The sequence below is a fragment of the Chiloscyllium plagiosum genome, unplaced genomic scaffold, assembly GCF_037043375.1.
Source record: "Chiloscyllium plagiosum isolate Xiang-an unplaced genomic scaffold, Cpla_swu_hap1 HiC_scaffold_47, whole genome shotgun sequence".
NCBI classification, from domain to species: domain Eukaryota; kingdom Metazoa; phylum Chordata; class Chondrichthyes; order Orectolobiformes; family Hemiscylliidae; genus Chiloscyllium; species Chiloscyllium plagiosum.
Genome location: NW_028270185.1, coordinates 6,023,055 through 6,050,465, shown reverse-complemented (window position 1 = coordinate 6,050,465; position 27,411 = coordinate 6,023,055). Strand labels below are relative to the sequence as shown.

General features: G+C 45.6%; 1 protein-coding gene across 6 annotated transcripts in view; it reads left to right on the top strand.

Moving 5' to 3' along the window:
- The first annotated feature begins 293 nt into the window (after positions 1-293).
- The window catches only part of LOC122542767 (homeobox protein otx5-like), a 43,352-nt gene continuing 16,234 nt past the window's right edge, over positions 294-27,411 (top strand). The window contains exons 1-3 of one of the 6 annotated variants that reach the window (XM_043680782.2): positions 294-944; positions 6,703-6,782; positions 14,549-14,731. In XM_043680782.2, the coding sequence (XP_043536717.1) occupies positions 14,635-14,731 (97 nt within the window). In that variant the 5' untranslated portion in view covers positions 294-944; positions 6,703-6,782; positions 14,549-14,634. Of the gene's footprint in view, positions 945-1,169; positions 2,129-3,013; positions 3,306-6,242; positions 6,366-6,529; positions 6,605-6,702; positions 6,783-10,728; positions 10,844-14,548; positions 14,732-27,411 lie in introns of those variants that run through there. The other 5 variants (XM_043680785.2, XM_043680784.2, XM_043680786.2 and 2 more) reach the window with 5 other exon arrangements.

Below are 27,411 nucleotides of genomic sequence, written 5' to 3'. Positions count from 1 at the left end.
CTCCCAGGGGTAAGGATAAGGATGGGCAGGGGAAGTATCGATTTGCTCTCCCTCTGTCTGGTGGCCTTGCCCTTGCTGCTGTGGCAGGGCTAACATTCCTGACCACTAATTCCCTGCTAATTGCCCACCGACAGTGAGGCTACTCCTGGGCTCTGCTGCCCGCCTCGTGTCTCCCTCAGCCTCTAATCCCGGCTTTCTCAATGTGGTTGGCTGCCAGCAGGAGCTCTGCGGGATAAATCCCCTGGACATCTGCTGGGCCTGGACAATCCGTGGCTCTGTGTGTGTGTATGTGTGTCTGTGTCTTGTCTCCGCCTCTCTCCAGGACCCTGTCCTTGTGTGTGTGTGCCTGCCCCTCTCTCTGGGACCCTGTTCCTGTGAGTGTGTGTGTGCCTCTGTCTGTCTCTCCAGGACCCTGTCTCTGTGTGTGAGAGAGAGAGTCTGTGTGTGTGTGTGCATGTCTGTCCCTCTCTCTGGGACCCTGTCCCTGTGAGTGTGTGTGTGCCTCTGTCTGTCTCTCCAGGACCCTGTCTCTGTGTGTGAGAGAGAGAGAGAGAGTGTGTGTGTGTGCACGCGTGCACGCATGTGTGTGTGTCTGCCTGTCCCTCTCTCTGGGACCCTGTTCTTGTGATTGTGTGTGTATGTGTGAGCGTGTGTGTGTCTACCCCTCTCTCTGGGAGCCTGTCCCTGTGAGTGTGTGTGTGTATGTCTACCCCTCTCTCTGGGAGCCTGTCCCTGTGAGTGTGTGTGTGTGTATGTCTACCCCTCTCTCTGGGAGCCTGTCCCTGTGAGTGTGTTTGACTCACTCAGGCTGGATTAAAGGAGTTACGAATCCATATCAATAAGAATATCCACTCCTCTCGCTCATTTGTCCACAACCTCTTCCTCTGGTCCCTGTCCAGCGCCCAACTAAAACAGGATCAATCTCTGCAGATTTATACCTCAAGGTAAGATGCATTAGCTTCAGATAAACTATAATTAACTTTTAAAATTCCAGCTACAGGTTATTTATCAGTGATCCTAATGTAAGGGGTTTAGTGTCCCTGATCAAATGATTTGTAAAGACTTAAAGTCCCTAGATTTTAACACCGCCTTGTGCTGCTTTGGTCTCCCTGTGGTTTTGTTTTGGTTTTTTTATTAAGAGGGAGAGAGAGGAGTTGTGGCGATTAAGACAGGGATTTTCATATTTTGAGCCCAGTAGCTTTCCCGGAGAGTGTTACATGCAATCCTCAGTAGCATCTCTACCAAAACGCTTTTAATTTATTTTTTCCACAGCTCCTTGCAGGCTGAAGTGTCAACAGCAAATATTAGCCATGTATAGTCATAGAGACGTATAGCATTGAATCAGGCCGATCGGCCCATGATGTATATGCTGACCAAGTACACTGATCCCATTAAAGTACTCTGCCATGGCATTTTAAGGTGCTTTTTAGATGTTTTGAGGGTAATGTCCCTACCTCAGGACTAGGGGATCCAGGCTCCAGAATGTCATAGCACGGTGATTGAAAAACAAAAGTCTACTTTTTTTGTCTTTTCTTTCACTTCTAAGGACACTTTTGAGAATTTGGATTAATCCTGAAACACTGAAGTTGGAGCATTGTACTCATACCCCTCACTGTGTTGCCCCTTATTTTAGCGACCCTCCAGGAATTAGCATTAATCGACCCCGTCACTGTCCCGAAAGAGGTTGAAGTGTCCATGTGCCAGTTTCTGTGAGCGTATCCCTGGCGGTTTAACTATTTAGCTTTCTACCTCCTACTTTCTGTTTTTTTGCGCCTGTTTTTTTTTTACATAATTCATAAGCAGAAATGTTGAAAGGGGATGGAAGGTGGGCTGGTTTTATTTGCCAATCGGCCTGTAATTTTCCCTCCTGGGTTTTGCTCCCTGCCGTCCCCGAGGCGAATGCACGACTCCCGGACACCCGGAGACAGTGTCCAGCGTGAACTGGGGGGTGACCGCAGGCTCCCTGAGCTCTGGGCCGGCTACCCGGGCTGCAGGGGCGGGATAAGTGTTGGAGGACAGACCGGCCCGGAGCCAATCGGTAGGAAGGTGGCACTGAGACCTGCATTCTGCGGGATGCTGGAATTACTGGTGTTCAGTAAAGTTCAGCATTGTCCAGTCCTTTAATCAGGTAAACCTCACTTTAACCATTGTTATGAATTAGGATCATTCGTTTCATTTGTATCGTTTCCGCTGAATTCGCAAACGCCGTGGCGAATATATTTGATTAAAATAATTATCTATTTATCTGTCTGTCTGTCTGTTTGTCTATCAGCCTGTGTCTCTATCTTTCTGCCTCCCTCTCAATCTATCTGTCTGTCTGCCTGTCATTCTGTTTGTCCGTTTGTCTATCTGCCGTCTGTCTGTCTGCCTGTCTATCTATCTATCTGTCTGTCTGTCTATCTGTCTGTCTGTCTGTCTGTCTGTCTGTCTATCTATCTATCTATCTATCTATCTATCTATCTATCTATCTATCTATCTATCTATCTATCTATCTATCTATCTATCTATCTATCTGTCATGATCTGGAGATGCCGGTGTTGGACTGGGGTGGACAAAGTTAAAAATCACACAACACCAGGTTATAGTCCAACAGGTTTATTTGGAAGCACTAGCTTTCAGAGCACTTTGCCTATTTGTCTGTTGTCTATCTGTCCATCTATCTATCTACCTATCTGTCTGTTTATCTATGTCTGCGTCTGCCTCTTTAGCTGTCTATCTCTTTATCCATCTATGTATCTATCTATCTGTCCATCTATGTATGTCTCCAACTTTTTCTTTCTTTTAATCGTTCTATCCATCTATTTATCTGTCTGTCTCTCTGTGTGGAGTGGGACAGTACCATCTGAGCTGTCACAGTGACATTGAGAGGAGGCAGCTCTAGTTGGAGATGTGAACATTTCTCAGACTGAAGCTTGGGCGGGGGGTGGGGGGGAGGGGTGTGGGGGAGGGGTGTGGTGGGGGTACCGAGTGGGTGTCCCACTCGAATCAGTCGCGACCATTCCCAGGCAGATTCTCACCCAGCCCGTTCTGTTTCCCTGTGAGCCGACACTGAATTACTGTCAACCAGGAGAGATCCATCCACCGTTTCCAATGCGCATTTCGCTCTCCTCAAACTCCGAACGGAGGAGGTGAGAGAGGGTCCTGTCGAAGGCTCTGTTGAGAAAAGTTCACGCTCAGATTTAGTATCGAATATAACGGAATGTGATGGAATGGAAAGCGTTGAGAGAATTTTTATGAGAAAACCGTTTCTCCAACATTTTAACTGAATATTTTGTCCAGAGCAAAGTCTGGTGCTCCTTTTAAAGGTAATGATTCCGGGGTCCCTGTGGTACTTTTTTGGCAGCGGGATGATGAGCAGCTCCTTTAAATGTTTTTGTCGGGTTAAATACAAATCCGTCCTTAATGGGATAACTAAGTCATTTAAGAATGAAATTAAACTGAAAAGTAAGCGTTACTTTAGCTTCCACGGCACTGTTTTACTCAAAGGTATGTGTTGGGAGGGATCTAACAGAAAGCAAAGGCAGATTTTCTTTGTAAGTTTAGAGTAAAATAATTTAGAACTGTTTTAAATCGGGGATGAGAGGACCGACAAGTGAATATAACGGAAACAAAAAGTGCTGGAGAAACTCAGCAGGTCTGGCAACAGAGGGAAACAGTCAATGTTTCAGGCCCAGTACGAGTCTTCTCAGAACCCAGTAACTGGACTTATTTTCTCGAGAAACGTTAGAGTAAAAATGTTGTGAAGTGCGATGGGATTTTTTTTGTGTTAAATTTGATAAAACACAAGTTAGATCTGACACTCTCAAAATGCTTGCACTCACGTTCTCCCCCTTCCCTAAAGAACAGATTTCCACATCCAGGTGATTTACTACGGCCCAGCGCTCCAAAATCCCTGAAAGATAACACCCCCCACTTCTCTCCCAATCTGGTCCAGGCTCACTGTGGGACTTCGGAAATGCTCCACGCCTTCAGTCCACATCCACCACACAGTCTCTTGCCCCTGTCCTCCTGAAAATCAACGGGACAGACAGGTATAGCCAAGAGAAATGGGGGAGAGAAAGAGGAGGGGGCTTTGAACCCAGCGAGACAGCCCCCGGGGAAGGCTTTGGTGCTAAACCGAGCTCGGGGGACTGGGGAAGGATCTCCTCTTTTGGGACACCGGTCATCTCACATCGAAGGTGAGGCACAAGGGGCGGATCATGCCCCCCGCCCAGAATCTCTCCCCCTCCCCTTCCAAACACACACAAACACTCCCTCCGCCCCTGTCTCTGAGACAGGGGATCCGGGTTCAAGTCCAACTCCTGGCGTTTGCTGACTGGGGTGTGTTGGTAAGGGCCTCAGTAGATCAACCCACAAACCCCTTGCAACAATACAGACTCTGTCAAAACACGTCTGTGTTTTTCCTTAATAGGTGGGGTGTGCGTGTCACTGGCCAGAGGGCAGTTATAAATCAACCACATTGCTGTGGGTCTGGAGTCACAAGAAGGTCAGACCAGATAAAGGTGGCCGATTTCCTTCCCTGAGTAGCATCAGATGGATTTTTAACAGCAATTAGTTTCAAGGTTATCGAGGTTATTATCGAGTTCAAGTTCCACCATCTCTAGTGGCAGGATTCGAACCCGGATCCCCACTGGATTAATAAATCTGGCAATGCCACTCTGCCCTTGCTAGGTCCAGACAGACTGCTCCAGTCAAGTGGATGGGGCTGACATTTCTGTCCACCTCAGGAGGTTTCCCAATTCCCTCTGGAAAGCTCCGATTGAATCTGGCTCCAGCACATTCAGGGCCCTAACCACGTCTTGTCTGTTTGTCATCAGAGTCCACTGCCTCCATTTGCCCCAGCCCTCCACCAATGGGCAGTTTCTGCCTGTCCAATGTGTCCAGACCCCGTCTGATATCGAAAACGGCTCAAATCTCCCCGTAATCATCCCTTCCACCACAGAGAACAACATCTCCGATTTATCCTGGAGACGTCTTTCTTTCAAATATGATCAGTTTGTTCATTTCTCCACCCAACTCTGTCTCATGGCCAGAATACTGTGTGTGTGTGGAAGAATTGATCAGCACAAGCTTCAGTTGAGAAGACGGGACCCGTTAGCAATTGGGGTTTAAAGCAAAGATTCTGCAGATAGATGAGATTCCCTACGGTGTGGAAACAGGCCCTTCGGCCCAACCAGTCCACTACCGACCCGCCGAGGAGTAAGCCACCCAGACCCATTTCCCTCTGACTGATGCACCTAACGCTATGGGGCAATTTAGCGTGGCCAATTCACCCTAACCTTCACCTACACAGACACGGGGAGGATGTGCAAACTCCACACAGACAGTCACCCGAGGCTGGAATCGAGTCTGGGTCCCCGCCGCTGTGAGGCCACTGAGCCGCCCCTGAAATAAAACCAGAAAATGCAGCGGAACCTTAGCAGAGCTGCCAGCATCTATGGAGAGAGAAGCAGACTTAATGTTCCATGTTAGAAACACAGAAAATTCCGGAGAATTGCTGTAGGTCTGGCAGGACTCGTGACAAGAGGAACAGAGTTCACATGGCAAGTTGTAAATACAGCAAGTGCTGGAGGAACTCAGCAGGTCCGGCTGCTGTGGAGAGGGAAACAGAGTTAACAGTACAGGTTATGAACACAGAAAGTGCTGGAGGAACTCAGCAGGTCCGGCTGCTGTGGAGAGGGAAACAGAGTTAACAGTACAGGTTATGAACACAGAAAGTGCTGGAGGAACTCAGCAGGTCCGGCTGCTGTGGAGAGAGAAACAGAGTTAACAGTACAGGTTATGAGCACAGAAAATGCTTGAGGAATCCTGCAGATCCGGCAGTGTTTGTAGAGACAGAGAGAAAAAAACGGAGTTAATGTTTCCAATCCAACGACTCTTCTTCAGAGGGAAAGTGAGGTCTGCAGATGCTGGAGATCAGAGCTGAAAAATGTGTTGCTGGAAAAGCGCAGCAGGTCAGGCAGCATCCAAGGAACAGGAGAATCGACGTTTCGGGCATAAGCCCTTCTTCAGTAATCCTGAAGAAGGGTTTATGCCCGAAACGTCGACTCTTCTGCTCCCTGGAGGCTGCCTGACCTGCTGCGCTTTTCCAGCAACACATTTTTCGACTCTTCTTCCGAACCTGAGACTGAAGGTGAAAACGTTTCTGAAGAAGTCATATTGGAATCGGAGCATTAACTCTCTCTCTCTCTCTCCACAGGACCTGCTGAATTTCTACAGCAAATTTGTTTTTCTAATTTCAGATTTCCAGAATTAATCCCAGTTATTAACGGTCCCTGACACCTGTGGCGATCAGTTCTCTGGTTTAAATTGCACATGACCACCCCTAGGAGCCTCTTGGAGTGGAAGCAAATGGATAGATTGAGGTGAGGGGCGCCAGCTACCTTCACACTGGGATACATAGTCTCGGGGTTAGAGGGAGCCACTGGATTAAATCTCTGCTTGAGCAGGTAATGATTGGGTATGATGTCTGCGTCAGAACACATAGCAGCCAGATCCCACGCACTCTCCCCTCACTTCCCTTAAGCTTGTCTTTAACAAGGTTAAACCATATTTCAGCTGCGATTAAACAGCTCTGTATTATCCCTTTACAATATCACGCTCGGTAATTCTAAGCAAACCAGTTACAAAGAAAAACAAGTCTTGCCAAACGGGGTGTTTGCGGTGTCTAAAATCTCCTGTGTTATGTTTCTGTCCTTTCAGGCCCGATTGCTAGAGACCGAGGGAGTCACTCTCAACGTTTTCCTCCCCTCCCGAACAGACCAAATCAGCTTCCAAGCCTGGTAAGTTTCAAATATCACTCTCCTCCTGAGTCAAGTCTCTTGTAAGGTTTTACTGGACCATGTTGAGAAAGGACTGAACGCGGGAAGGGGGATGAAAGCGATTCTAAGCTTTCCCGAGATTCGATTTCAAAGCATTTTCACTGGCGAATTGCTCAGCATTGTGAGCAGTGTTGAGTTTGTGAAAGTTATGTTCATTGGCGCTACGCTCGTCCAGCCCTTCTGCTGGGAGTTGGTAAAGAGACGTGTAGTTTTTTTTTTAGAAAATAGACAGCTGAGTTTCTCCAGCAATTTCTGCTTTTGCTTGTGTGTGTGTGTATTTGACCAGGAAGATTGTGCTCCAGTAATTGATCCGAAATCAGTGACAAATCAGGCATGATATGAACCGAATGGGTAAGTAGATTGGCCGAATTTCCCTAAGTTTTTGCTTTCACAAACTTAATCGAATAACTTCCCAATTTGCATAAATTTGGACACTCTTATTGACTCTCTGTTACTGTCAGTACCCTCACGTCCTTGTTCTTTTCCAAACAAAAACTCACCAACATTTTATTTCGATGCGTTGTTCCCAAAGCCATTCTTAAATTGTGCAAGTATTTTTAAATTTCAGTTCAACTCCACTTTCAAAAATAAATCAGACCCATTTCTGAATTTAAATTGGTTCAGGTTTATTTACAATGAACACTTTTGCACATTAGATCGCCCCCCTTTACCTCAACCCTTCAAAAGGGCTGCTCTTGGTAGAAAAAACAAATCCATGGATCTGAAACGAGTCTATTTTCTGGGCTGCTTATTTAATTTGCCCCGTTCCTGAACGATGCAGCAACTTTACAAACATTACAGAATGGCTGTGAATTTGATATAAAACCCCCAAAAAGCAAATTTGTCGGAAAAAAAAACAACCGACTAGTGACAGAGAATAATAACTGGAAACTGAAAATGCTCAGAATTCTAAAATGACAATTATTCGAAAACCTCTTCGCGTTAAAATCCTGACAAATGTAACCGGTTAAAGTCTCAAAGCGACTGCGGAAAAACATTCCAAGTGCGTTCGCTTCATTTATTTCGAGAGTAAACATAATTGGAATTTGTTAGGAGAAATATTTTTTCAAGTCAAATTGAAGTGACATTAGATACATAAATAAAAAACAATTAAAATGAGGTTGGAAGTGTTCTGTGATGTATATATTGTACAGTCGCTCCGACTGTAAGCTTATTAGAATGTCATTAACTAAAAGTAATAATCTGCCATTCACTAAAATACCTCGGACACAAATATATTTATTAAAATAAATTTGGATTAGTAATACATTAATTTTTTTTAAGTTGGATTAAAAACAATTATATTTCAATAACGTTGAATTAATAATTAATTTAGTAAAATATTTGGATTGATAAATTCATTCAAATAAATTCGAGTTAATGACAAATGTATTCAAATAAAGTTGAATTAATTACAAATTTATTCAAATACATTTAGATTAATAACAAATAAATAATAATATTCTTCAAATATATTTGGATCATGCGTTGAAAAATACATTCCTGCATGTATCTGTAAAAATCAAATTGCACCAGTGCTGTTACATCTAATCTAATCGGAATTGTTTTATGTTTGGTGTGGGGATTGGTGTTTGTCGTTATATCTGTAACATGCTCCTCATGACTCCACTATCAGTCCCTGTAGTGACAGGATGAATAGTCACCTGGCGAAGTTGGGGCCCAGAGAAATGTTGTGAAGTTTTAACGCTGTAATCTCAGCGGCTCGGGGATATTATCTTAAAGGAGCACAGCGTCTCTTGTGTTTGACCAGACCCTTCTGACTGTGAACTCTTGATTTACTTACAAAACGCATTTTCCCCGATTTCCCAAATATTATCTCACCATAAGACACAGGAGCAGAAATTAGGCCATTCGGCCCATTGAGTCTGCTCCTCCATTCAATCATAGCCGATAAGTTTCTCGACCCCATTTTCCCACTTTCTTCCCGTACCCCTTGACGATCACGAACCTATCTATCTCAGTCTTAAATAAACTCAATGACCTGGCCTCCACAGCCTCCTGTGGCAGTGAATTCCATAGATTCACCACTCTCTGGCTGAAGACGTTTCTCATTATCTCCGTTCTAGAAGGGTCTTCCCTTTACTCTAAAGCTGAGCCCTCCGGTCCGAGTCTCTCCTACCAATGGAAACATCTTCCCAATGTCCAGGCCGTTCAGTATTCTGTACGTTTCAATCAGAACAACCCCCCCCCCCCCCCCCCCCCCATTCTTGTAAACTCTGCCGTGTCCTCAAACATCCCTCATATGTTAAAAGCAGCACTATCCGGGCTGAGTGTGAGGTGCTTTCTCTCTCTCTCTTTCACTCCCCCAACCCCCCTTTCATCCACACAAAGAGCTAATGTTAAAGATTGCCTTTACAAAGACTAGGTTAAAAACAATGACTGCAGATGCTGGAATCCAGATTTTGGATTAGTGGTGCTGGAAGAGCACAGCAGCTCAGGCTGCATCCGAGGAGCAGGAAAATCGACGTTTCGGGCAAAAGCCCTTCATCCCTGATGCTGTGCTCTTCCAGCACCACTAATCCAAAATTTACAAAGCCTAGGCAGCCTTTATTTGATGGTGGTATATATGTGGTCGGCTGTAACTTCTTCCCTTGCATGTTGCTGCAGCTGCTTTACTCTGGAGCCCCCGGCTCCTGGGCTTTACTTTGAAAGGACAGAGTAATTGGAGAGGCGGGGATATTTAAATCTACACCACCAACACCCCACCCCTCTCCAGCCCAGCAAACTGAAGGATCTATTGACTTGAATCTCAAGTGCTGACAACTTCAGCGCTAAATGGACACATCGACTCGACACAATTGCCCAGGTGTGAAGGCCAGTGTTTATTTTAGTCTGTTTATTAATTACACATTCTACCGTCTCTCGTCCCTGAAAGTTAAAGCTGGGGGAGGGGGAGTTAATTTTTGCAATTCCGACTGAGATGTGGTAATATTTTTCTGGGTTTAACACTGCCAACTTCAGGAGAATCACGCCGGTTGGAGATGGGGGCGAGGGAGAGAAATAGAGATGGCAGAGAGAGATTTGGAGAGAGGGGAGAGACGGGGAGTGAGGAGTGGGTAGATATGGGAAGGAGAGAGGAAGAAAGAGGGTGAAGAGCGAGAGAAGGAGAGAGAGAGAGAACTAAGTGTGATGAGCAAGTGAGAGGACAGAAATAATGGGCGAGACAGAGAGAGAATAGGGTGAGAATTAGTGCGGGGGAGAGAGAGTGAGAGATAGGGGAGAGAAGGAGAGACGGAGTGAGGGGTAAGCGGGAGAGAGAGGGGAGACTGGGGAGAGGACAGATAAAGATGTGGAGGAGGGTAAATGAGGAAGGGGAGACGGAGATGTGGATAAAGAGGGGGGATGTGGAGTGAGAGAGGGGGAAGATGGAGAAGGGGAGAGAGAGGTGGGTAGACGGGGAGATAAAGATGAGATGGGGAGGAGGGAGAGAGCGAGAGAGAGAAATTAAATACTGTCCTGTTCACTCTAAGAATAAATTTTGACAACAAACAAACGGCCCATAACGTTTCTTAATATTGTTTTACGAAAAGGCCAATCCCCAAATGCTGACAACTTTTTTTTTCCAGCCTGCTTTTTTCGTTCTATTTAAACGTCAATCTACTGTAACCCCTCAGAACTCTGTTCTGTGGTTTACCTGAAAATTTTGAATTGTCTTTTATCTGAAGGGGGCTGGGGGATAAATTCCATTTGTAACAGCCCTCCCCCTCTAACATACACACAAACCCGGATCAGACAGGAAATTAACAGTCTGTCACTTAGGACGACTGATTAGCCGCTGTAATGTACAAAATGCGTTCAAATTCGACACGTCTCGCACATGGGGGGAGGCGCAATTTCCCTCTGGGCGGACTACAGAGGTATTTATCCGCGAATGGACACCTCTTCCTTGAAGAGCGAGCGAGAGAGAGAGAGAGTCGGCGTGTTGTACCCTCTCGAAACCAAGACTGGGTCACCTTCCCAGAATTAGAATATCATTAAGAAACGGTGGATTAATTTCTCGGGTGAGTACTGAGCTCTCTGGTCAGGGAGGAAAGGCAGAATTTGTTGTCGATTGTGGTAATTGGTATTTTGTCTGAAGACAGAGGTAATATTCTGTATCTTTTACGGGGGTGGGGGGAATCAACAACTAATTTCAGCGAAACAAAATCGATCAACTTGTAGTCTAATTATTAATTTGTTGAGTAAACAAGTAAAGTGAGTTGAGTTTATCCCTCGGTCTCGCCAGCTGCTGCGTGTTCTGGAGCTAACCTGAAATGAAAACAAAAAAAATGCCAGAAATCCCAGCGTGATCTCCAGCATTTGTTGTTTTCAGCACAGAGTCCAACATCTAGTACTGTAATTTATTCCTTCAGTGTTAAAGTGAACAGGCTGGTCTCTCTCTCACACACACACAGATCACGCTATGAGTATTGTGAGCAATTTTGGGCCCCATGCCTCAGGAAAGATGTATTGGCCCTAGAGTGTGTTCCAAGGGCCTTCATGATAATGGTCCCAGGAATGAAGTTAAAAATCACACAACACCGGGTTATAGTCCAACAGGTTTATTTGGAAGCGCCAGCTTTCGGTGGTTGTACCTGGTGAAGGAGCGGCGCTGCTTCCAAATAAACCTGTAGGACTATAACCTGTGATTTTAAAATCTGGACAGAATGGACGTTGGGAAGATGTTTCCAGTGGTAGGAGAGACCAGGACTCGAGGACACAGACTCAGAGCAAAGGGAAGACGTTTTAGAACTGAGATAAGACGAAACGTCTTCAGCCAGAGAGTGGGGGCATCTATGGAATTCACTGTCACAGGAGGCTGTGGAGGCCCGGTCTTTGAGTGTATTTAAAACAGAGATTGATAGGTTCTTGATCGTCAAGGGGATCAAAGGTTACAGGGAGAAAGCGGGAAAATGGGGTTGAGAAACCTATCAGCCATGATTGAATGGCGGAACAGACCCGATGGGCCGCACGGCCTAATTTCTGCTCCTGTGTCTTACACAAACAAATCTGCAGTGTCGCACTGTCGGAATATACCTGCTCCCGCTGACCTCACGGAGCGGGGAGATTCTGAACCATAGTCATCTCTCAATTAACATCTTTCCTCACAGGCGAATATGTCCTGCTGGGTGGGCCAGTGCTTTTATTTTTTTTCTGTGGCCTCTTATTGTTGTTAAATGTGTCCGACCTTGCAACAAACTCTGACACAGAAAGAGCTGGACTCGAAACGCTAAATTCCCTCTTCCGCTGCTGCGGCCTGACCATTGAATCCCCACAGCCCCTTCAGGGCCAATAAATCCCTCCGAGGAGGAGCCAATTCCTCTATTTATCCCTGACTAACACACCTAGGCAGAACACGATGAGGCTATTTAGCATGGACTGTGGGTGGGAGGAGAATGTGCAAACGCCATACCCGCCTGGAATCGAACCCGGGTACCTGGCGCTGAGAGGCTGCAGTGTTAACCACTGTGCCACCGATCGACGTGTCTTCCCAAACCACCGAGCCACCTGATCTCCGGCACGTTTTCTCTTCATTGCAACAAACCTCCCCGCATTGTTAAAAATTAAAATGACGTTGTGTGATTTTTAACTTTGTACACCCCAGTCCAACAGCGGCCATCTCCAAATCATGAGTACTTATCGACCTCCCCACATCGCTGTCGAAGGTATTCCCTGTCTTTGTGAAATTCCCTCTCTCCCATCCTTCAATTGGGGGAAATGAAAAAGCGTCAGCTGCGATGGGATTTAAAATAATCACTGTCCCCCCAAAACCCTCTCAGGACGCGTTACACTGGGCTGGGCAATCCCTCCTGTCCTAGTATCTGATGGATCACTTGTCAGCCCAGACTTGCCCCAAAGTGGAACAGGACAAGCGTCTACATCCTTACCGAGTCACTCCCTAGAACACCCCAAAACCCCAGTTTTTAAGTTTGATGGAATCAGCGACATTCAGAGGGAGTAACTGACACTTTAATTTGAAACGAGATCTCCAGCATCCACAGAGGGCCGTGTTTGTCATTGGATCTGTTTAAATCGTTCCGTTTTCAATGGAGAGATTGAAGCTGCAGAGTTGAGAGGGGATTGCTGGAAAAGCACAGCAGGTCAGGCAGTATCCGAGGAGCTGGAGAGTCGATGTTTCGGGCATAAGTCCTTCATCAGGAATATCCCTCCAGACTGCAGCTGCAGGACCTGTTTGCAAAATAGGAACAGAAAATAAAACAAAGAATCTCAGAGATGCTGGAAACCAGAAACAAAATAAACAGAAATTGTTAGAGAAACTCAGCAGGTGTGTCTGTGGAGAGTTAATGTTTCCAATCCAGTGTTCTGAAGAAGGGTCGCTGGACTCGAACTGTTTTCTCTCTCCACAGATGCTGCCAGATCTTGTTCAGCGAATTCTGAGGTGGTTTATTTTTAACTTAATGATTTTACTGAGAGTTAAGCGATGTTTCACATCCTCCCTCTGTTTATTAAAAAGAACGAGTCACAGCCTTGTATTATATTGCCGCAGTATATTTGTAAACAGCTACACAACCATGACAGAGTAACTATGTTGGTAGGTTGTGACATTATCGAGTATATTATCACTGGAACATGCGTACCCGATACAGACTGGGAAATGCGAATTGTAAAATAACTTGTTCCCAGTTCCAAGTATTGATCCAGCCCAGTCCACTGCAAGTTGTGGGAGACCGAATTGGGGGGAGCTTCCCATGTTATTGCAAGGTGTTCACAAGTTCCCACAACGAATCAACAAACAATCAAAGAGAAGGCGCGATGAGAGAAACGATTTTGGAATTGTATTGACCAACATGTCTAGATCCACCTCAAACGCTGACTCATCAGTCTGTGATTGACTCAGCGACAGGGGTGGGCATTAGCTTTGGTTTGGGATTCTTTGATTTAATTATTCAATGCAAACAAGGCCAATAGGGTTTCAAACATTTCCAAAAATAATGATTGTTTTCTTTTAATCTCGAGGCAATAGCCAGTCAGAGTTTATGTCCAGGTGCTAATCCGGAAGAAAATACAAAGTTGAGTTAGAATTCCCTTCCTCAAAATGCAGAATATTTCAACTTTTTTAAAAGGCAGCGGGAGATAGATTCGGACAGTCAAGGGGGTGAAAAATTATTGTGGAAATGCAACAATATAGAGTCAAGGTTAAAATGGGGTCATGGTTCCATTTACGGTGGCACAGTGGTTAACACAGCTACTGCATAGTGCTAGTAAACCCGGGTTCGATTCCCGCCTCAGGCTAACTGTCTGTGTGGAGTTTGTACATTGTCTGCATGGGTTTCCTCCCACAATCCAAAGATGTGCAGGTTAGGTGAATTGGCCATGGTGAATTGCCCATAGTGTTAGGTGAAGGGGTAAGTGTAGAGGAGTGGGTCTGGGTGGGTTGCTCTTCAGAGGGTCGGTGTGGACTCGTTTGGCGGAAGGGTCTGTTTCCACACTGTAAGTAATCTAATCAATCATGATCTGAATGCTCTATTCTCACATTCATAAAACAGGGAACTGCGGAGGTTGGAGATCTGAAACAATGGCAGAAAATGCTGCAGAATCTCAACATTTCTGTAGGAGAGTCAAAATGTTAACTCTGTTTTTCTCTCCACAGATGCTGCCAGACCTGTTGAGTTTCTCCAGCAATTTCTGCTCTTCTTGTCTCCTTCTGTTGCTTTGTTGGTAACAATCTATTGGGTCATTCTCATCTCTCTTGTGCCTCTCTGCAGTTACTGTCCAGCTGGAGTGGGATAAATCGGAGGGATTCAGACACCCAGAGAAGCCCAGAGGGTTTATCCTGGGTTAATTCACCAGCATGATGTCCTATATGAAGCAACCCCACTACGCAGTTAACGGACTGACACTCACTGCCCCTGGTATGGATCTCTTACACTCCGCAGTGGGCTATCAAAGTAAGTCTGCCTTTCCTACTTTCTTTTATCTCTCCAGATTTCGGGGGAAAAAAATTCAACTCGGTCAAATTGTAAATGATTTCCAAATGTAAGAAGGAAAGGGATTTTAAAAACCAGCACAATTAAATTGAATTGTGACTTATTCTGGAGAGGGTGTTGGGTGAATTTTTAAAATTTTATTCACTAACCAGATATGGGCATCATTGGCTGGGCCAGCACTTATTGCCCATTCCTATTTGTGCAAGGGTCAGTTAAGAATAAAACTCATTGCTGTGGGTCTGCAGTCACATGTAGGCCAGACCAGGTAAGGATGGCAGTTACCTTACCGAAAGGACATTTGCGAACCAGATGAGTTTTTCCAACAGGTAGTCATCATTAGACTCTTCATTCCAGGTTTTCACAGGATTCAAATTCCAACATCTGCCCTGGCAGGACTTGAACCTGGCTCCTCACAGCATTACTTGGAGTCTCGGGATTAACAGCAGTAATACCACCGGGCTCTTCCCTCCCCTGAAAGTGCAACAAAAACAGAAATTATTGGAGATACCCAACAGGTCTGGCAACACCTGTGGAGGGAGAAACCGAGTTAATGATTGAAATTTAAAGTGATTCTCCTGCAGAATAGCTTCCGACTGGGAGGCATTAACTCTGTTTCTCTTTCCACAGATGCTGCCAGTCCTGCTGAGTTTTGCCAGCAATTTCTGATTTTGATTTGGAGATGCTAGTGTTGGACTGGGGTGTACAAAGTTAAAAATCACACAATACCAGGTTATATTCCAACAGGTTTAATTGGACGCAACACTAGCTTTCAGGACCACCTGATAAAGGAGCAGTGTTTCCAATTAAACCCGTAGGACTGCAACCTGGTGTTGTGTGATTTCTAACTTTCTGATTTTGTTGAGACTCTCCCCAGTGTCTCGGCCAATATTAATTCCTCAGCCAATATCACAAAACAAAAGCAATTTATTTGGTCACTGCTACATTGCTACTTGTGGGGCTTGACTGCTGTATCCATTCCCGATTTGGAGATGCCGGTGTTGGACTGGGGTGGACAAAGTTAAAAATCACACAACACCAGGTTATAGTCCAACAGGTTTATTTGGAAGCAGTAGTTTTCGGAGCGCTGCTCACAATCACCTGATGAAGGAGCAACGCTCCGAAAGCTAGTGCTTCCAATTAAACCTGTTGGACTATAACCTGGTGTTGTGTGATTTTTAACTTTGTCCATCTATTTCCGACATTACAAGAGTGACCACACTTCATATTCTCATTCTCCAGCATTCTCTGTTTTTGTCTCAGATTTGCAGAATTCTGCAGTATTTTGCTTTTATTGGGGTGAATGTTCACTCTGGATATATTTGTAAGAGGGTGCGGGGTGGGATAAAGCTGTGCAGTCACTGAGTTCTTCTTTCAAAGGTGTGGCCCAGACAAAATGAAGCTGATTGGCCTCTGGTCAACAATCTTTCTGTAAACCAGATACGGATTTGCAATAAAAGGTCAAAATTGTCATTGTCTTAGCAAGCCATAGGGCCACTCTCTCATTAGAGTGAGACAGAAGGTGATGAGTTTAACCTGAGGGTCCCCAGACCTCAGGCGAAGGGAATGTTTGAGAATAAGTCTTCTATGCTAACCTCAGCTGCTGCAAGAATTGTATTCACAAGTCTCTCTTGTATTAGCTAACCAATCCCACCCAACTTACAGTGCAATGTTAGTCGGACTTTATCCACTGCTGGGTCTCTTTACTGAGCCAATGGGAGCATTTTGTAGGACAGTATGAGACCATTCAGCCCATTGTGCTGCTGCCAGCGATTTGAAAGATATATCTAATCAATCCCCTGCTTTCTGCTACTCTCCCCATTGACCTGTGATTATCTCCTTCCTACAAATCTATTGGACTTCCCTTTGATATTTACTTTTGAATCCACTTACAAAGGAGCTCTGAGTCCATTCTGCCCCTCGAGCCTGTTCCACCTGTATTCAGTGGGATGATGTAAGACGTGTGATCTAACTGTGGATGGCATGGTGGCTCAGTGGTTAACATGACTGCCTCACAATCCCAGGGGCCCGGGTTCAAAACCATCCTCGGGTGACTGTCCGTATGGAGTTTGCACGTTCTCTCTGTGTCTGTGTGGGTTTCCTTCCACAGTCTAAGCATGTGTAGGTTAGGTGGATTGGCCACGCTACACTGCCCATTGTGTCCAGAGAGCTGTGGGCTCGTCATGGAGGATGTGAGTGTGGGTGGGATGCTCTTCAGAGGGTAGGAGTGGACCTGTTGGGTTGAATGACCTGCTTCCACCCTGTAGGGATTCTATTTCCATGCATGCATGTTTCCCCCACATTCCCTAACACTTTGTATCTCAAAACCTATTGATCTCAATTTTCAACCATCAGAAATTTATCCTCTTCATTGATCCCTATTCCCTCGCATCTTTAAAACTTCAGTTTTGTTGTTCTTAGTCTAAATTCCAGGGGTTACAATCCCTGTTTGTGTAGTCTCTCTGTAGCTAAACCCTTGAAGCCCAGGTATCCATTCTTCACTGCACTCCCTGCAAAGCCAATCCATCCTTCCTGGGATGTGGTCCCCAGGACAATAAGGCACAGGAGCAGAAGTAGGCCATTCAGCCCATTGAGTCTGTTCCACCATTTAATGTGATCATGGCTCAGAACTGCTCACAATGCCTCCAGGTGAGGTTTAACGAGAGCTTTGTTTACCTCTAGCATGACGTCTACCTCCTTGTATTCCAGTCCCTATCTATAAAGGCTGGAGTTCCTTTGGCATTTGCAGTTATTTTCTGTAAATTGTGCCTGACATTTTAACAACCACTGTACGTCCTTGGACCCTCCCTGGACCCTCGGCTGTTTCTGAATTTTCACCAATTACAAAGCATCCAATTCAGGTCCATACTGAACGGCCTCACATTTGTCAAATGCCAAAGTTTTATCCCATTCACTTCATCTATAGTTCATTCATGGGGATGTGGTAGTGTTGAGGCAATGTCACTGGACCCAGAGGCCAGGTTACTGTCTGAGGTAATGGGTTCAAATTCCATTATAGCAGATTGTGAAATTTGAATTCAGTCCAAATCTGAATTTCAAACTATTGCAACCATTGTCAATTGTGTAAAAAAAAGCCATTTAGTTCTCTAATGCCCTTCAGGGAAGGAAATCCGCCATCCTTAGCCAGTCTGGCCTATCTGTGACTCCAGACCCACAGCAATGCAGTCGACTCTTAATCGGATTTGAGATGAGTGATAAATGCTGGCCTGCCCACATCCTGTGAATTTAAAACAAAACCTCAACCTTTCATTGGCAAATTTGAATGCTTACTTTACTTATCAAAGTTATTAGTGAATATAAACAGATATAATCTGTTCTTGAATACACATTCTCCTGTCTATTTGAGCACCTTCCCCTTTATCATATCTCCTGCCTCTCGGCCAGTTTCTGAGCTAGATCAATCATTTGCCTTCACTTCATGGGAGTGAGATACTGAAATTGCATGATCGTCATATTGAATGGTGGAGTAGGTCCGAGGGGCCAAATGGCCGACTCCTGCTCCTATTTTCTCCGTTCCTATGTTTTTCAAAATAGGTTCTGGAAGTCTATAAAACTGATAGTAGAAAGAACCTTGACAATTTGCAATCCCATTGACCTTTTTCAGCCTGAGGTGGGATTTGATGGGCTGCTGCCCATGGGCACTTGGCTCAAGGAATTGAACGGATGAATGCATCAAATAATTTTTATAAGGCTGACAAAATGTGTGCCTTTATTTCATGGGCAGGGCCAGGCAAAGAGTTTTTGTCTCCCTTGATCAATTGTGACTTTGGGACAGGTGGAAACTCTGCTCCAGTTGTTCTGGCTAGACACCAACAGCAGGAACAATATTCAGTTGAGGGACAGACCTGAGGAGTATCCTGCAGATTTGCAACAACGATACTGAGTCTGAAAGCGTTCAATTATGAGGACAGGTTCCACAGACAAGCTTTGTGTAGAAGATTAGGGGAACATCTAATTGCGGTGATTAAGATGATTAAAAGATTTGAGAGGGTGGATGGAGAGAAACTATGTCCTCTGTTGAGGAATTGTGGTATTGTTTTATACTTTAATGGGATGTAGGTTTCATTGAGTAAGGCCAGCATTTAGAGTCTTAGAGTTATTACATCATGGAAACAGACCCTTCAGTCCAACTAGCCCACGCTGACCATGTTCCTAAACTAAACTAACCCCACTTGCCTGCGTTTGTCCCATATCCTTCAAAGCCTTTTGTATTCATACACTTATCCAAATGTCTTTAGTGCCTCATCCCTAATTGCCTATTGAACGGAGTGTCTCCTTTGACTATTTCAGAGGGTAGTTAAGAGTCAACCATATTGAGGTTGGTGTGGAGTCCTATGTAGGCCAGACCAGGTAAGGATAACAGATTTCCTTCCCTAAAGGACTTTAGTGACCCAGACGGGTGGAGGCCGCTATTAACAAGAGTTTCACAGATATCAAAAATCAAGCTAGTTTTCAATTCCAGGATTAATTTATTAAATTTGAAATTTTGTCAGTTGTTGTGGAGGGATTTGAATGCCTTTATCCAGGGCACCACCCCCTGCAAGTTCCCCTCCAAGCCATTCACCATCCCAACTTGGAAATATATCGCCTTCCCTTCAGTGTCACTGGGTCAAAATCCTGCAATTCCCTCCCAACAGCATTGTGGGTCCATACATCATATGGACTGCAGTGGTTCAAAGAGGCAGCTCACCACCACCTTCTCAAGGGGCAATTAAGGATGGGCAGTAAATGCTGACAGAGACATAGAGTCATAGAGGTGTAAAGTGCAGAAACACACCCTTTGGTCCAACCCATCCATGCCGATCAGATATCCTAGATTAATCTAGTCCCATTCGCCAGCATTAGTCCCATATCCCTCTCGATCCTTCCTATTCATGTCCCCATCCAGATGCCTTTTAAATGTTGTAATTGTACCAGCCTCCACCACTTCCTCTGGCAGCTCATTCCATACACGCACCACCCTCTGCGTGAAAAAGTTGCCCTTTAGGTCACTTTTAAATCTTTCCCTCTCAGCGATGCCCACAAACAATGAATGAATAGCAAAAAAAAATACCTGGGTTTCTAGCCCAGTGACATTGCCACTACACCATTGTGTCCCTGAAAAGGATAGGATGAACAGATGAAAGGGTCATAGTCATAATATTCCAGCCAGGCCATTCCGGGGAGATTTCCAAAGGGGAGGCTATAATTGAAGCTGAGTACAAGTTTCCTTTCATTGGAGACAGTTCACAGAAGGCTCACTGGGATGATCCCTAGTGGGATGGAGGGAAGGTCTTATGAGCAAAGGGCAAACAGTTTGGGACTTTGAGGTTTAGGAGAATGGGAGATGATCTCATTGAGACCTTTTGGATTCTCCAGGGGTTTGGCAGGGTCAATGCTGAGAGGATGTTCCCTCTCATGGGAAGGTCTCGGACCAGAGGGCACAGTCTCAGAATAAAGGGGCACCGATTTCAGACTGAGATGGGGAGGAATTTCTTCCCACAGAGGGCTGCAAGTCTTTGGAACTCCTTGCCATAGGGGGAAGAGTCAATGTGTATATTTAAGGCTGAGAGAGATTCGTGATCAGTCGGGAGATTCGAGGGTTACGGGGAAAGTCGATGTGAAGAATGTCGGATCAGCCACGATCCTATTGAATAGAGGAGCAAACTCAAGGGGCCGAACAGCCTTCTCCTGCTTCTATCTCTTATAATCTTATCAAGCTGCTGAGGCTTAGACTTAATAGAACGTGCCTCCCCAATAAGACTGATTGATCTTGGTTGGGTCAATGTACTATGGTGTGTAGAAACGAGACAGCAAAAGGGATTTAAATGTCTAACTAGTCTTGTCTTGATTGAGTGATGGGACAGGGCTGAATGGCCTCCTCCTGGCCCAACAGTCATGATTGTACGGGAGGGGCTTATGGAGGGCCTTAAGAGGCTCCATCTATTGGTGGATCTGTGCAGTTGCAGGCATGACTGTGCACGACGAGGCTTGGAATGAAAGAGCAACACCTGCATTTCTGTAGAGCCTTTCGTGGCTGCAGGATGTCACAAATCACCGTACTGCCAAAGACATACTTTCTCACTGGATTTTCATGGATGTTTAGAAGAATGAAGAGGAATCTTAGAGAATCCTATAAATTTCTAGCAGATCTGGACAAGATGAAGTGGCAGGAAGGGTGTTCCTGATGACTGGGGAGTCCAGAACCAGGGGGCCATAGTCTAAGGATACAGGGTAGGCCATGTAGGACTGAGATGAGGAGAAATGTCTTGACCCAAAGCGTGGGGAGCCTGTGGAATTCTCTGGCCAAATCATTGTCTGAATTCAAGAGGAGTTAGATATAGTTTAGATTAGATTACTTACAGTGTGGAAACAGGCCCTTAGGCCCAACAAGTCCACCCCGACCCTCCGAAGAGCAACCCAGCCAGACCCATTCCCCTACATCTATCACTACAGGTAATTTAGCATGGCCAATTCACCTAACATTTTTGGAATGTGGGAGGAAACCGAAGCACCCAGAGGAAACCCACGCAGACACGGGGAGAATGTGCAAACTCCACACAGACAGTTGCCTGAGGTGGGAATTGAACCCAGGTCTCTGGCGCTGTGAGGCAGCAGAGCTAACCACTGTGCCACCGTGTTCTCAGAGCTAAAGGAATCAAAGGGTATGGGGGACAAAGGGGGAACACGGGACTGAGGTGGACGATCAACCACGATCAAACCTAATGGTGGAGCAGGCTCAAAGGGCCGAATGGCCTACTCCTACTCCTATTTTCTATGCCGACATTGTGAGCTTTGTGAGCGCTGTTGTAATCTCAGGGATGGAAAAACCCAAGTGCGTACAGCAAGATACCACAAGCAACAACAGGACCATGACCACTTGAGGGATAGATATTGGCCAGGACCCATTCTGGGACAAACACCCCCTGCTCGTTTTCCAAATCCTAGTCATTTAAGGTGCGACAAATGCATGAGTAGGTGGGGAGCAAAGGGATACAGATGCTTAGGAATTGAGCGATAAGTTTAGACAGTGGATTTGGATCGGCACAGGCTTGGAGGGCTGACGGGCCTGTTCCTGGGCTGTAAAGTGTCTTTGTTCTTTGGTCAAGGCACTTTTTCTGATGCCCTAACTGACTGACTGATGCATTGTTATCACATACTGAAAAACAGTGAAAAGTATTGTATTCTGTGTTCTCCAGGCAGAGCACACTATACATTAGATTAGATTCCCTACAGTGTGGAAACAGGCCCTTCGGCCCAACAAGTCCACACCGACCCTCCAAAGAGTAACCCACCCAGACCCATTTCCTTCTGACTAATGCTAACAATATGGGCAATTTAGCATGGTCAATTCACCTGACCTGCATATCGTTGGACTGTGGGAGGAAACCAGAGCATCCGGAGGAAATCCATGCAGACAGGGGGAGAATGTGCAAACTCCACACAGACAGTCACCCGAGGCTGGAATCGAACCTGGGACCCTGGTGCTGTGAGGCAGCAGTGCTAACCATTGAGCCACTGTGCTACAAAACCCAGCGAGATAGCAGAGCAGGGTGCAGAATACAGTGTTACAGTCACAGAGGAGGTACAGAGAGAGAGCGAGAGAGAGATCAGAATTCACATTAAAGAGGTCTGTTCAAAAGTCTGAGGGAAGAAGGTGTTCTTGAATCTATTCGTACATGTATGCAAACATTTCTATCTTCTGCCCTATGGAAAGGAATATAACCGGGGTGGAAGGGGTCTGTGATGATGTTGGCTTCCTTCCCGAGGCACTGGGAAGCATAGATGGAGTCAGTGGATGGAAAGCTGGTTTGTCTGATGGACTGTGCTGCGTTCATGACTCTCTGTGGTTAAAGGCAGCCCCCCCCCCCCACCCTGCAGCACTCTCTCAGTGTTGTAGTTGAGTGTTGGACTTGGTTTATGTGCATAAATCCTGAACAAGGAGAGCTGGGGTCATGTGGAGAGTTGAGCTGATAATGGAGCCCCGCCGTTCCGTAATCTGACACATAAAATCCCAATGAGATCACCAAGCTGAGCCATCTGTGTGATGGGGCTGCTATTCAGGGGCGGCTTCCCCTCAGGTTTCATGATGAAGCTTTAACAAATAACAGAGAAAAAAATTACTAATCTGCTACTGTCCAACTTAAACTATATCCCTTTAAACCCCCAAAAATACACACACACACACACAAACAGACACACACACACGCACGTTCATACAAACACACACACACACACACAAACAGACCCTCACACACACACAAAACAGAAACACACACACTCTCACACACAAACAAACAGACACACTCTCTCTCACACACACTCACACACACACACACATACATACAGACACACTTACACACACACACACATACATACAGACACACTTACACACACACACATACAGACACACTTACACACACACACACAAAAAGACACTCACACACACACAAAACAGACACACACACACTCTCACACACACAAACAAACAGACACTCACACACACACAAACAGACACTCACACACACACATTCTCTCACACACACACACATACAGACACACTTACACACACACAAACAGACACACACGCTCAGACACACACACTCACACACACACATTCTCACACACACACACACACAAACAGACACACACACTCAGACACACACACTCACACACACACTCTCACACACATACACACACTCACACACACACTCATTCACAAATAAAATAGACAAAAAGTTCAATTATTCCACATAAATATTATAGATGGAAAAACCATAGACACGGAGCACAATTCTGAAGATTGAGTTTGGGTTAAATTGTCTCAGTTCCTTCATCTTTCAGCAATGATTGCATGTTGTTGTCTATCAAACAATAATCATTCCTCACTTTGATGGTTAATCCGGATAACATGGGTCCTTTCTTGTTGGCTTTCGTTGTTTTCACATCCGGAGGAAGGGCTGTGTTCCATTCACACCCTCTGGTTGTCCTGCACCCGCACATTTGTAGCAAACTGCAGCCCTTCCAATCCAAAGGCTGTTGCCAAACAGGCTTTCCCTTAACCCAGAGGCTCTTGGTGCCTCTCTGTAACAAAGTATGCCCTGCATTGCTTTGAAAAGCAGCGTTGTCTTGCACAGAGCTAAAAAGGGTGCAGCACCTAATTTTTCCAAGTTGAAATATTCACCTGGTATTCCAACACTAAAGCAGTCCAAACTACATGGTCCCTTACTCTAGATAAGACAAAGTGATTGGTTATATTTTTTGCCTTTAAAGCTGAATAATACGCATAGAGTGAGCCTTGAATCAAAGGGCAACTTTGCCACCTCTCAGTTGGAAACATAGGGCCATGGGCCCCCTCAAGACAATCCTGGGGCAAATGAGAACCAGAAATCCCATCTCTGGGTTGACATCCATTGAGGCTGTGGGGAGTAGGTTTGCTCGCTGAGCTGGAAGGTTCATTTTCAGACGCTTCGTCACCATACTAGGCAAATGAACCTTCCAGCTCAGTGAGCAAACCTACATCCAGAACCTCAACCTGAGCTACAAATCTTCTCAAAGGCAATCATTGTCATTGATTTTTATTTCTCCTGGGTGATGTCATGTATATTTACACAATAAGGATCGCAGAATCCCTATAGTGTGGAAGGAGGTCATTCACTCCTTTTAGTCTACACATCCCCTACCCAATCCCTGTATTCCTGCTAACCCACACATCCCTGAACAGTATGGGGTAATTTAGCATGGCCAGTCCAGACTAACCTGCACGTTTTTGGACTGTGACAGGAAACCCATGCAGACACGGGGAGAAGGTGCAAACTCCATGCAGTGAGTCGCCCGAGGCTGGGATCAAACCCGGGTCCCTGGCGCCGTGTGTGCAGCAGTGCTAACCACTGAGCCACCGTGCCGCCCTATGAACATCCATAATCAAACAGATAAAGCTCATCCGACGACTCACTCCTTTTGCCAAAACGATTTTTGAGAAAAGAAACAGTTGCATTCCCATATCACATTGACCTCTAATCCCATCGCCACAGTGCCTCGCAGTTAGTGACCCTCTCTGGGTGGAAGTGACCTGCTGCAGTACAGGAAATTCAGCAGCCAATTTGCACACAGCAAGCTCCCAGGTGTGATAATTCCAGCTGATCTGTTATCTTATTTCAGAATAAGGGGGGGTGATATTGCCAGTGGACTAGCAATCCAGATAAATCTCTCCCCTTTCTGCCCCTACCCAGCCTGATATTCAGGAGCATACGAACTAGGAGCAGGAGTAGGCCATTTGACCCATCAAACCTGCTCTCCCATTCAATATGATAATGGCTGACCTTTCTGTGGACCCAGCTCCACTTACCCGCCCTCTCACCGTAACCCTTCATTCCCTCCACTTACCCGCCCTCTCACCATAACCCTTCATTCCCTCCACTTACCCGCCCTCTCACCATAACCCTTCATTCCCTCCACTTACCCGCCCTCTCACCATAACCCTTCATTCCCTCCACTTACCCGCCCTCTCACCATAACCCTTCATTCCCTCCACTTACCCGCCCTCTCACCATAACCCTTCATTCCCTCCACTTACCCGCCCTCTCACCATAACCCTTCATTCCCTCCACTTACCCGCCCTCTCACCATAACCCTTCATTCCCTCCACTTACCCGCCCTCTCACCATAACCCTTCATTCCCTCCACTTACCCGCCCTCTCACCATAACCCTTCATTCCCTCCACTTACCCGCCCTCTCACCATAACCCTTCATTCCCTCCACTTACCCGCCCTCTCACCATAACCCTTCATTCCCTCCACTTACCCGTCCTCTCACCATAACCCTTCATTCCTTTCCTGTTCAAAAATCTCTTTAGTTAAAAATCTCACAACACCAGCTTATAGTCCAACAGGTTTATTTGAAAGCACTAGCTTTTGGAGCGCTGCTCCTTCATCTTTAACTTTGTATACCCCAGTCCAACACTGACATCTCCAAATCACAAATCTCTCTATCTTTGCCTTAAACGCGGTAGCCTCAACTGCTTCACCGGGTGGGGAATTCCACAGATTCATAACCCTTTGTGTGAGAAAGTTCCTCCTCAACTCAGTCCGAAACCCTCTCCCCCTTATTTTGAGGCTATGTCCCCTCGTTCCAGTTTCACCCACCAGTGGAAACAGCCTCCCTGCTTCTATCTTATCTATTCCCTTCATTATTTTATATATTTCCAAATAATTTCTCGTCATTCTTTTAAACTCCAATGCATATAGTCCCAGTCTCTCCTCATCAGCCAAATTTCTCAACTCCGCCTCTGCACCCCCTCCAGGACCAGTACAGCCTTTCTCAAGTAAGGAGACCAAAACTGCACACAGTACTCCAGGTGTGGCCTCTACAGCTATAGCAGAATCTTCAAATCCCATCATCCCAATTTAAATCTAATGAAACAAAATGGCAGGAATAAATAACTAATCCGCTCGCTATGTGTGCTGACAGTGTAAACATTAGCAATTGTTCTGAAAGCCCACCTGGATTACTAATGGTCTTTAGGAAAGGAAATCTTTACCCGGTCCTGCCTGCATGTGACTCCAGAGCCTGGGGATGAACCACCCTCTGACAGGACCCAGCAGACCTCGCTACTCAACCAGTGACACTGACATCCCAGGCATGAAGAGACAAAAATGACCAGTAGCACTGACCCCCTCATTGCAGCTGAGCCCCACAACTCCCTCATTGGCTTTCTGCTCCAACTGATAACTTTCCATTCCTGTCTAAAGCCATGAGCTTGTTTATTTCAAACAGATTAGCCATTGGGAGGGTTGTAAACAAAATAGTAGGGGATTATTATAGAAAGCCAGCTATCTCTAGCATCACAGTAATCCTTCTATTTGACCATTTTTATGTTACTTTGCCTTAATTCCAAACCCTGAACCTTCAGCCAATTCCATTCCAACCAATTCCCCCTAATGTTTCATTTTAATATTCACTATTGTTTTAAAAAATGCTTTCACTGACGCATTTTCACAAATATATCAGCTTTTACATAGTTCAGACAGAATGTTTCACTCACTCCTGTTTGTGGGAGACTCAGTTTCATTCCCATTCACATGCTGTTCACGCACACACACAGACTCACAGTCGCAAACACACACACACAGTCTCACACTCACAAACACACACACACACAGTCTCACACTCACAAACACACGCACACACAGACACATACACACACACTCACTGACCCACACACACTCACACACTCTCAAACACACATAGTCTCACAATCACACACAGTCTCACAATCACACACAATCTCACAATCACATACACTCACACACATACAATCTCACATACAATTTCTCACACACACTCTCTCACACTCACTCTGTCACACTCACTCTCTCTCTCACACACACACACTCTCACAAACATAGACCTGCACATACACACAACTTGCTGACATTTTCACACAAACACTCTTCGTTCACGCTTGTAGATATTGTCACTCACACCTCACTCACTAAAACACTGAGAGACTCTCACACATCCTGTCATTTTCCCACCTCGCTTACCCACCGGCTCCTTCAAATGCCACACTGATTCAGAAGAGAAATTGGAATCTTTGTCACTAAAGCAGGCCAGTTGGCTGAAAACAAACCATCCAGCCTAA